This window comes from Panthera uncia, chromosome C2 (genome assembly GCF_023721935.1).
Source record: "Panthera uncia isolate 11264 chromosome C2, Puncia_PCG_1.0, whole genome shotgun sequence".
Lineage (NCBI taxonomy): Eukaryota > Metazoa > Chordata > Mammalia > Carnivora > Felidae > Panthera > Panthera uncia.
The window spans coordinates 130,651,082-130,662,901 of NC_064810.1; the positions used below are offsets into that span (position 1 = coordinate 130,651,082).

At 44.7% G+C, this 11,820-nt stretch overlaps 1 protein-coding gene across 2 annotated transcripts in view; it reads right to left on the reverse strand.

The window, feature by feature from the left end:
- Positions 1 to 11,820, reverse strand: part of RFTN1 (raftlin, lipid raft linker 1) — a 207,754-nt gene that overhangs the window by 45,564 nt on the left and 150,370 nt on the right. For both annotated transcript variants that reach the window (XM_049629852.1, XM_049629851.1), the window contains exon 6: positions 10,146 to 10,349. In XM_049629852.1, coding sequence (XP_049485809.1) covers positions 10,146 to 10,349 — 204 coding nt within the window. The remainder of the gene's footprint in view (positions 1 to 10,145; positions 10,350 to 11,820) is intronic.

Sequence of the window (11,820 nt, forward strand, 5' to 3'; positions counted from 1 at the left end):
ACCAGAGGGACCCCCCTCCCCTCTCCCTGCACAGAGGCAATGCCAGATGAAGAAGAGAGAAGGTGGCTGTCTGCAGGTTAGGAAAAGAGGCCTCAAGCAGAAACTGAATTTGCCAGCACCTTAACCATGGACGACATCTAGCCTCCTCAACTCTGAGAAAATAAATGTCTATTATTTAAGCTATCCAGCCTGTGGTATTTTGTTATGGCAATTCACATTAAAAATATCTTTAGTGATATACTATTTTTATTTTAGAAGGATAATTCACATAATAATATGATTTTTTTTTTAAAAGAAAGGGAGATAAATTCAGAAAGTCCTTTGTATTACATTGGAGTTCAGGAACTGCCAGCATTTTCCAGAAGCCACAAAGAAAAAGACAGACAGATGTAAATACTTAACAAATATTTAGCTTCTGTCTTCCACTAGACCTCATAAAGACAATTGAAAGGCCATTAAATGAGAAAATTGTTTGCAACAACAAAAATAAATAAATAAATGGCTAAGCTTAACATTTATACGTGTATAAAAAGCTTATGGTGGTTAAGGGAATTTTAACTGTACAATCTTTTAGGAGAGCAATTTCACAAGGTCTAAAGAGCCTGAAACAAAAAAGTCCATCTTCTTTGACCCAGAAATTATACCTCGTTTAGTCTATTCTAAGGAAATAACCACTAAAGCCATCAAATATTTATCTACCAGCATGACTTATAAATTCCTGAAAAACATAAACAATCTAAATGCTCAACAATTCAAATATTCAACCATGGAAAAGTAGTCGAATAAGTTAGGAGACTTCCATATAATTAAATACTATGTGGCTACAAAAAAATCATGGGAATGTAATGATTCAGAAAAATTCCTTAGAGACAATGTTATAAAGAAGAAGAAAAAAACAGGATACAAGCCTGCGGTATGAGCTGTATGTGAATTTTTTTTATGTTAAGAAGGGTTAGACAAACTTTAAGGAAATACATAAAATCTAGCAGCACTTATGATTGGTGGGATTAGGTATAATTTGAATTTCTTCTTATCCTTTTCTACAAGATTAATGCAAGAGTTAACACAAGCATCATACAAACAGACAACACAGATGAAAATGAATTTTCTTTTTCTCTCCTTTACATGGCTCTTGAAGGCAGAACTAGAATCAAAAAGTTTTAGGAACTATGGGGAGAAAATGTGAGTACAATATAAACAGAAAGTACCTTCCTTAGAGTAGTCTAAAAAATGGAAGGTAAAACCTCAGAAGAGTGAGCAGTGTGTTCCTGGAAGCATTTAAGCTTATACTGAAAACACTTCTAGCTGCTCATTCATTCCAATGCCTACCTAGCATCTATTTTGTGCCAGGTACTCCTGTGGTCACCGGAGATCTTGCAGGCAGCAAGACATATGAAGTCTCTGCCCCATGGAGCTTACCTTGCAGTGTGGGGAGGGAGACAATGACATAATGTTAGAGGTGATAAATGCTATAAAAATATCAAATGGGCTAAGGGGAGAGAGTGCAGGTGGAGGCAGTGGTTGGGTATTTTTCAAAACGGGTCTCCTCATTTTGAGTAGAGATATGTACTTAACCATGCAAGGAAGGCTTTTGGATCTTCAGGGTTTAAGAGTTAGGTAGAGGATACAGCTGGAGTAGGGATGCACAGTTAATGAGGGGTAGCCAAGGACCACAAGAGCAGTGGAATCAGGAGAGAAGAAAGTCAAGACTAAGATGATGGGTGGGACGACCAGCTAACTAGGCACTTATCCATGTGACTTGTTTGGCCAATGGGATATTAGCAGGTATGATGCAACAAGGGCTTGGCAAGCCCTTGTGGTTGAACTTAACCTCTTCTATCTCTGCCACCACTTTGAGAGGACATGCCCCAGCTGCCCAAGAGCAGCTCAGCTTAGATCAGCTGACCCACAGACCTGAGAGTGAGCCCAGCTGAGATCAGCAGAACTGCCTCATGGAGTTGCTCCAGCCAACCCACCAATGTGTGAGAATAGTACTGTTTTTAGCCAATGACTCTGGGGTGGCTTGTTACACAGCAGTACTGTGGCAATAGCTGACTAATACAATGCCCAACCTAAACCTAAGAAATATGAGACTGGTGTACTTTGGTTGGCTTGGGGATATTCTTGATTATTCCAGAATGATAGAGAGGCCTGACCAGCTCAACGACTCACAGCCATGAGACTAATTCCTGGAGCACAGCAGCCTTGTCCAATATGACGAGATAATACTCCATTTTAAGTGAGATCAATCTAAGTTCATCAGCACCATGCTCCAGTTTCTTATTTGTTTCCTAAACTGAAAGTGAGTTATCAAACAGCCTTAGCAAAAGTACTAAGGTTGCCTCTCTCATCTGCTCTGCTAAAAAGTTTTCCCCAAGTGTTTGTTCGCTGCCCTCCTAAGAAACGTTTTACAGAGATAACCAGCGAAGAACAGGGCTTCTCTTTAAACCACATTATAGGTATTTGGGGCCTCAGGACAAGATGAACCATAGTAAAGTTCACTTTTAAAGTTCTGAAGAATAAAGATCCAGCTGGAGCTCCTGCCACAGTAGGAATACCCTATAGAACCACTTTGAATAAAGCTTTCCCAAGTCCTGACCTGGGGATGCTTGAGACCAGAATACATTCAATGATTCCCTCAGGATTAGACCAATACAGCACAAATCCCCACAAGACTCCTACCAAAATATGTTATCTCCAATCTCCAAAGTCTTTACGTACAAATCTCAATGGAAAACCTCCAAGACCTTAAATTGTGCCTATCATTGCTTTAAGTAATAGAGTACCCAATTTGGCATAAATATTACGATGGTATTTAGCCTGCCGACAGTACCGTGCAGTGGAGCTGAGGTCCAGAAGAGGGAATGAGACACCATAGTCCATCCAGACTTCCTTTCCCAGCCGCTGCCTGGCTTTCTCTGCTTCCTCCCTGGTCACAGGCCTGGGAGGAGGGCTGTGTGGTCAGTGGGGAGACGTATGGCCAGACTTGGGGTGTGCAATAGGAATAAACCAGGTCCTTATTTACCAGCTGCCTCAGCCACCGTCTGCCTTCCAGCCCCTCAGCCCACTGCTCTGCTATTCTGAATCCGGAGTGCTGATTCACCTACTTAACTACAAAGCAAGTTCGGAATGGCTGTCAAAATTTGATCATCTGTAACAGCAAAAAAGTCAATGAACCACAGAGAGCAGACAGCTGGGCTTTTAAAGAGCCCCTTGTTTTGACGGCCTCGTCCACTCCGCGTCTTCTCATTACCTTCCTGGCTCAGCCTTGCTGTGATGCGCACCGAGCTGGGTATAAATAGGTCTTTCTTACAGTGAAGGCTCCCAATGTAAAAGGTTAAATCACCCTACATCTATGGAAAACACTCCATTATCACTGCATTTTTTATTAAAGTAAAGATGCTTCCCTACTGTGCACAGAGAGGTATTTGCCCCAGTACTGTATAAATATTTGATGCCAGTCTTTTGGCAAAAGGCCACCTTAACATTCCAAGCTTATGATTTTATAAAAAGGAGGTGTGAAAAGGAGATTTGCCCCATTATTCCAAGAGGTAAATTCTGGGAGGGCAACTGTTCTTTCCCTGCAGCCTCTGAGACCTAGCAAACTAAGCTTCAGGCTTATCCTCGGTGCTGTTCCCCAAAGTCCAGCTGGAAATGTGCACACCATGACAAATGGTCAACGTATGTGGTCTAATCACGTGAGATGAAAAAAGAAAAAGTCACCGTTCTCCTTTTAACAAGCTAGATTGGACTAAACCGTCCCCACTGAGGTAGCTGGCCTAACAGATTTCCTTGAGTCTCTGAGAGCCCCTTCTCCCCATCAGAGGCTACATGGTGCTCACGGCACCCCATATGTGCCAGGAATGGCACGTCCTGATTATATAACCATAACTGCACATGTGACCGCTGTCACGATGACCTATGACCCCACCATAAATGTAATTGCCGTTTAACCAATCCTGGCTAATGGTGCCATGTTGCTCCCCGATCATACCGTGCCTAATTGACTGATATTATCAGAAGAGTGAGCAGGTCTACCGCCTTCTCCTTCCTGAGCACTCACAGCTGCTGTTGGCCTGCGTTCACTCCTGCATTCTAACTTTGAAGTGGTGAGTGACCTAGAGGAGGTACAACCCATCTTCAGTTGCAGCAAGGTGAACCCGCAAGTTCAGAGCCATTTAACCAACCAGACGGGGAAGAAACGCTCTGATTGGGTGTTTGCTGGATGTGAGGCACACGCCCAGGCACAGTTCATAGTTTCTCCCTGAATCCCTCCCCCACATCTGCAAGGCTAATCATCCCTCTTAGTAGGTGAGAAAATGGAGGTCTCAGAAGTTAAATCACGTGTCCATGTTCAAAGGGAATGCAAGGGGCAAAAGAGATCAAAAGTATGATTTGTTCGATTCCAAAGCCTGTGCCCTTTCAGTAACTAACAGGTATTTACTGAGCTAGCACTCTGTGTGCTGGGCGCTGGGGCTCCAGCTAGTGGTGGCGATGAACATCTCAGGTTCCCAGCCTGACCACTACACCATCCTCCATGTCTGGTGTTTTGGGTGCCATCCCAGGGATGTCACAGTGAGACTGGCCTTAAGGCTTCAGTTTGGGGCCAAATCTATGCAGACACCATGCTTTCCTAGATGGGACAAAAAACACACTTGGAAGCGGAGTAGTTGTATCTATCGACCTAAAGGAGAGTATATAGCAATGAGAAGAAATGATCTGCAACTACATGGAAAACTGTGGATGGATCTCACAAATACAACGAGTGAAAGAAGCCCAACACAAGAAGGGCGTTCATTCACATACTCCATTCATATGAAGTTTACAACTAATCTATGGTGTTTCAAGTTGGGACTATGGTCATCCCCTGGGAACCAGGGACTATGAGGGGCATGAGGGGGCTTTGAGGGGGCTGGTACATTCTGTTTCTTGATCTGGTGCTGGTTTCAGAGACGTGCTCACCTTGTGAAAATCTTCTGGGCTATATCCTCATAACGTGCATAGTTTTCTCAATATGTGCTATACTCCAATAAAAGGGTCATTTGAAGATGTGCTATGAATAGAAGGGAAAATGCATCTATGGCATAAGGGAACTCTACCCCCACATTAGTAAGTGGCTCCTCTGAAACAGAGGCCATATCTGTAATCAGTAGGCCAAACATTCCCAGGCAGTGGCTGCTGGAAGCACCTGGGATTGCCTCATCTCTCTTCCTTTCCATTCCGCCTACACCTAGCTCTTCAATTCCCCGGGTTCCTGTGATACACGCCCGAATACCGGCTTTTCCCCTCATTGCCATCGGCACTACCGAGCGTCGTCCAGAAACCTTCATTAGTCACCTTCTGTATACAGCACACGGTGTACAAACACTGGGGTGCTAAGAAGTACAGATGCAGAATCTGCCCGAGGGTTTGTAGTCTTCACGTGAATGTAGCTCTATGTGTATTCTACTTGAAACAGGTACACTTTGAACTTGTGTATTTTGCAAATATAAAGTAATTTAGGTTATGCTGGGCATCAAAAATGATGATATAAATACTGAATGTTATTTGGATTTACATGTGGCTGGGGTATCAGGGACAGTCTCAAGGAAGACAATCTATCAAAAGGATAGGAATGGAGGAACATGTAGGTATAATGCGTCTCCTGATGAGATGCAACTTTAAAACCCAACAGCTTCTAGAATGTACTGTGGTCGCACTGCTTAATTTATCAAGGCCTTAGAACTAAATTCCAGTGTACAGGATACAGAGGCTAGAGAAATTAGGTAAATGACATCACAAGGCACCGACCACAGACAAATAATGCAGGACATTCAGCAGTGTACGAGGCTGGGTTTATTTCAAACAGCGAGGCTTATAAAAAAGGACTCTTTTAGGTAAAACTTGAGAAGTGAGGATATGGTCACCATATGCAGTGCATAATGCTGGACTGGATTCTGGTTCAGACCATCAGACCACTTGCTGCCAAGGACATTTTTGAAACAAATGAAAACATGTTTCGTTTTTTTAAAATTTCTTTTGAGAGAGAGAGAGAGAGAGAGACAGTGAGCGCAGGGGAGGGGCAGAGAGAGAAGGAGAAAGAGGATCCCAAGGAGGCTCCATGCTGTCAGTGCAGAGCCCAACGTGGGGCTCGAGCTCACAAACCATGAGCCAAAATCAAGAGTCAGACGCTTAACCGAACGAGCCACCCAGGCACCCCCAACTGAAAACATTTGAATGTGGGATGGATAAAGACAATACTGCCAGGGGTGTAAGGATTGTGGGGCTAGGAGAGGGTGAGGGGAGGGCCAGGGGAGCAGGAGAAGGAGAGCCAGCACAGGGCCAAGGGAGGGAAAAGGGAGGTGGGAACAAGGATAGGGCAAGGGCGGAACAAACGACAAGGCCAGCCAGGGGACACAGGGAAGACCAGGGCAGGCAAGGAGAGTTGATGGTGGCAGCCGTAGCATCGATGGCCAGTGATAGCAGCAGGTACTCTGCAGGCCTGGAGGCCCTTGGTGAGAAATCAGGCTCCTGCTGGGTCTTTAAGAGGCTGGGAACCCAGCTCCACCTTGCCCTTACCTTGGACTCCTGTACCTACCCAACTCCTCACCAACGGCAGAAGGATCCCCCTCCAGGCCTCTCCCATCTGCTGACAACACAGACTCTAGCTTTTGCCTCATCGGGTGGCGTTTCTGTGTGCCTGACTGCTCTGCTGTCTGACCCACCCCTGGACGCAGCCACACAGGTGGCTGGCAGTCCAGACCCTGCTACTCTCCTAAGGGTGACTCTGAAGCTCCCCTCCCTTCTCAAGGATCACCCAAGGCCTCACTGGGAGCCTAAGCCTCTTGCCAACACGGCCACCTCTTTTACCCCCTCCTCACATCCATTTTCCCTAGCCTGACCCTTCTTTCTTCCTACTGCTTTCTTGCCACTTACTAGCTGGCAACCTTGGCAATGACTTAACCACTCTGTGCCTCAGTTTCCACAGCCGTATCACAGGGATAACGATGGTATCTACCTTACTGACTTGTGGGGATTAGATGAGTTGCTGTGTTTGAACTGCTCAGACCAGCACCAACCCATAGTAACTGCCACGAGACCATCAGCATCATTATGCTTCTCTTTTATCTGTGCCGCTGCTTGCCAGGGCCCAAGGGCACAGCCACCCCAGCTGAAGACACCTGGTCCTTCTAAGGCTTAATAAAAGGTTCCAGAGGAGGAGCTCTGGAGACTCAGCAGAAGCCCAAACTTGAGGACCGTTAAAGTCTTTCCATGTCCCCGAGGGGTAAAGGCTTGAAAACAGGAGCTGGAGTCTTAACTGAACGATTCAAGCTAAAACATCACCCTGTTTATGGGACAAAGTTCTCACGAGTTTTATGACTCTGTGGAAAATATTTCAGAGTATAAATATCCATTTAAGAAGCAGGACTGGTGTTTTTCCAGGTGGCAAACAGCTTAAAGATGTGCTTCTAGCTCTGCCAGGTTTACTTGTAAGGACACTAATTATCTTATTAGAAACAGGTTCCTTTTTATAATTATGATTAGCTTGCCTTTTTTTTTTTTTAATTCTGGGAAAAGAGCATATGTATATTTCATCCCTGCCCAACGGAAACCTTGGGCTTTTCCAGAGCAGAAACACCCTGGCCACTGAGCATTACTCCCAAGTCACATTCCCCCCACATCGAACCAGACAGGGCGAAATTGCGTTTGAAGTTTGAGTGGGTTTAAATAAATTTTGTACTGAGAAATTTTGCAGCCATCCCTGAGACTGAGACGTGCAGCTGTGGCCGAGCCGCAGACATGTCATAGGCTTGGGGCTCGGCTTCCACAGTTGCACTTGCCAGGGGAAATTTCATGTTCTGTCTTCAAGGCAGGAAGGCAGGATTTACTGCAGCTAAAGCCAAGGGAGGATATAACAACATTTCCAACACTCAAGTCAAATCTGAAGAAAAAACTGTATGAATTCTCTGTGCTTTTGGACTCAAGGTCAGAGAATGGTGTAGGAAGAAGGAATAGGAAATTATCTTGATTGCCAAAGCCATAATGGCCCAAAAGTTCACATGGCATTGTGAGCTTTCAAGGTGTCCTCTCTTGAGGCTCAGCTTGCCCCAGACATGCTGGGCAGTAGGACCAGAGAAAACTTCCCTTTTGATACCCTAATTCTCTAAAGTGGGGCCGCCTGTGTAGCTGTTACCTTCAGTGCTTTCCTGAACATTTTTAAGATGTTAGTATAACTGGGGCACCTGGGTGGCTCAGTCGGGTAATCGTCTGACTGTTGATTTCAGCTCAGCTCATGATCTCACAGTTCGTGAGTTCGAGCCCCAACATTGGGCTGTCTGCTGTCAGCATAGAGCCTGCTTTGGATCCTCTGTCCCCCTCTCTCTCTGCCCCTCCCCGACTTGCTCGCTCTCAAAAATAAATAAACATGAAAAAAAAAAACATGTTAGTGTAACTAACTATAGGTTTCCCAGGGTTAAGGATGTATGGCCACAGAGACCCTAAGAGAAGATAAAAAGTGTGGCTGCCACAACCCAAGATGGGTGATGGGGTGTCCTTACAGGAAGCAGGAAGCGAAGGGCTCCTCTCTGGACTCCTCTAATACCAATGAATCAATCGGGGCTGTAAACATCTGCCCCAAGTAGATGCAACTCGTGTTTTATGGTGAATCTCAAAACAGACCGTGATGTTCTCTGGCTTCCGGGACCTCTGCAAGTATGCAGGGCCTCCTCAGGTAGAGGGAGGTTTCCAACCTTGCCGCCAGAGAACTAAATGGACTCTTCATTGGTTGTATTCATGAAATGTATACTCTAGAACTGCATAATACACTACTAGCCCCTAAGCATATATAGTGATTTAAATTTAAATTAATAAAAATCAAATAAATTTTTAAATTCAGGTCCTCAGTCATCCTAGCCACATTTCAAGTGGTCAATAGCCAGGTGTGAGTCGTGTCTACCATACTGGACAGCATGGATAGAGAACATTCCCATCATCACAGAAAGTTCTGCTGGATGGTGCTGCGGGACATGTATTCTTAATGAGCCAACCACCTTTCTTAGGTCATTCATCCATTCTACGAATGGTTGCGACCCCTTACACTATACAATGCCTGCTGCTACTGTATTAACACATTAGCATTAGACATTGATATTTAGACAGGAACAAGAGACTCACATCCAAATTAAGACCCGGCTGTTCTGTACAAAGTTCTATGACTTCCAGATGATTTAAAGTATGTACATTCAGAACTAATACTGATGTCTCCAGTTCTAAAGATGTTTGCTGGCATTTCAAGGATTGAATCCAAACTCCGTTCCTGACTCTGCTAATTCTTGGAGACAGAACTGCTCAACAGCCAAGACGGCGGTGTCAAAGCCCCCTGCCAGGTTTTGCTGGGATCAACAAATTTGGTGTTGTGTTGCACTTAGAAATCCTGCTGACTGGCAGCCTTCAGGATCTTTACGTGCTGGCATGTTAGCCCCACTCCCCAAACCGCCTCCCGGCTTTGACGCACCCTAGTCACTCAACCTGCCGTCGTGTTAACCCCAAACCCTTTCTCCGCTTGACGAGTTTCCCCAGACCTCTGCCTTAGAAGGCAGCAGACCTTCTGCCTTAGAAGGGCAGCCATCAGCAGTGCTGTACCCCATGTTATCTCCCTCAGAGACAACGCCTTACTGGGGAGGGGGTACCGGTGCCGTGAGACCCAGAAACAGTGTGTATCTCTACAGAGCTTACAGAAACTAGGCAGTTCAATTCATTTCTCAGTGGTTAATTCCAAGGTGCTGCTACTGTTACTTCAAACGGTAATAGTGTCTACAAACAATTTGCACTTTTGGAGCGGCAGGATCCCAGGGGGTAATTAACGAACGGGGAATAATCTTTTTAAAAGTCTTTAAAAGCAACATAGATTGAGGCCACCATCAAAAACAGAATCCCTTTGTTTTCTCTGTCGTGCTAGAAGATACCTGGCCGACTGACTCCTAGAGAGGTTTAGGGAGCACAGGTGGTGGTTTTTGTGGAAAATTCCTCAAGGTGTTAATGAGAAATCAAACGCAGCATGTTCATCAGCTGCGGGGCTTTCTGAATGGGGCAGGCTCTAAAGATGGTCTAAGATGAAAAGAGAAGCAGAGTTCATGAGGGCTGCCCAAGGTTTGTAACTTCCATACCATTGACCATGCCAAGGTAGAAGACTGCATTCACCAGCATGCCTCCTTTCCGGAAGTGGTCACTCATGTGCTCCAACCAGTTGGCATCCAAACCGCTCACCGTCTGGCCATTCTTGGAGACCCGGAGAGGAATAGTGACCGGATAGTATTGCCGGCACTTCTGATGGCTCTTCGGCTTGTTGAAAAGGGCGAGGATCTCCATTTCTGTTGGGATTTGTAAAGAAGGTGGGAGAGAAGAGGTCAAAGAGTGATAAAAACTTGCCTCATCGAGTGTAGTGAATCTCTTAGGAGCCTGAAGAAATGATATCAAAGGTAAACTTTCTGTTGGGTGGCACTATTGCCAAATAAAACCTGATTTCAGGTAGTAAGTTAGGGAGCCTTGAAAGTGACATGGACGTCAAAGGTTGAGCTTCCAATGGCGGGCGGGTGGCACGTGGGTTTTGAATCTGGCGTGTAATGAATAGCTGTTATCTGGGATCAATTTGTATAGTCAGGTGTTTGTAAGGACATGGTAGACATTTCTAGAAATTCATACAAAGGTGTTTTGGAAGAAAAAAGTGGACGTATTTGGGTAAGAGCTGGTCTTTTTTATAAAAAAAAAAAGGTGAATATACAGAGGCACATAAAAATAAAAATACTACTCTAATTCCAGGAACCTTGTATACCCTTGAACTCACTATTTATAAACTGCAGGGGTGTTTCCTGGGGCCGAACCCATAATACTTAATCAAGTACATCGAAAATACACCACTGATATGTAAAAATAAATATGTTCCCGTAAATAAGGGTTCCTGCCTGGAGTGGTAGGTAGGTGGCACTGGGAGTGGGGCTCTGAGCTTTCCCTTTCCTTCATTTATAGCTCAGTTCTTCAAAAATCAATACTCACTAGCACCCAGAAGCTGACCCGCGCCAGCTGTACGCGCTGCTGGGCCATGAGTGAACAGTATCAGCCTCGAGGAGCAAATACCTGGAATTTCAATCTAAGTCCTGAAGGTCTTTTTTTGTGTTACTCATTTAGTCAAGCAATCAGAGTTTACCCAGCTTAAAAAGCTTTGCTAACACAGGCTAGTCAGGAATAGGCTTTGGTTTCCAAAAATATCTATTGGAATAATAAGAAAATCCCCACCCTTCTTTCAGAGAAATATTTTAAAGGTCGTAAACAATGGCTGACATTAGCAACAAGGACAAAGTATGCTCATGCTCCCCTCAGGAGAGACCTGGCCTAGACCCACGTTCCGGGACCCTGTATCCCCTACTTCAGTACTTCACAATTTTGCAGTGTCCAAACACTTGCTGAATTATTCTTCTTTTAAACAGAATTGCTTTCCTTTATTTAAATAAATGAATTTAAAAAGGAAACTTTGTTTCATGACCATAAGGGAAACAACTACCACTTGCTATAAACAGAAGGGAATGATGAGGCACATTAACACCAAATATGTCCATCCACACAACATCTAAAATTATCCCACACAGGTACTGTATTCCGGGCAAAGGAAGTCTTTTACAGCTCCATCTGAGCAAACACCAGCAGGGATCTCTGGGGAGCAGTGCCAGGCCACGACACTTTGTCATCAACAAGAGTTAAGCTACCAGGGGGGCCATTTCTATCCATCGGATAGAACCAAATAGAAAGAAAGAAAGAAAGAAAGAAAGAAAGAAAGAAAGAAAGAAA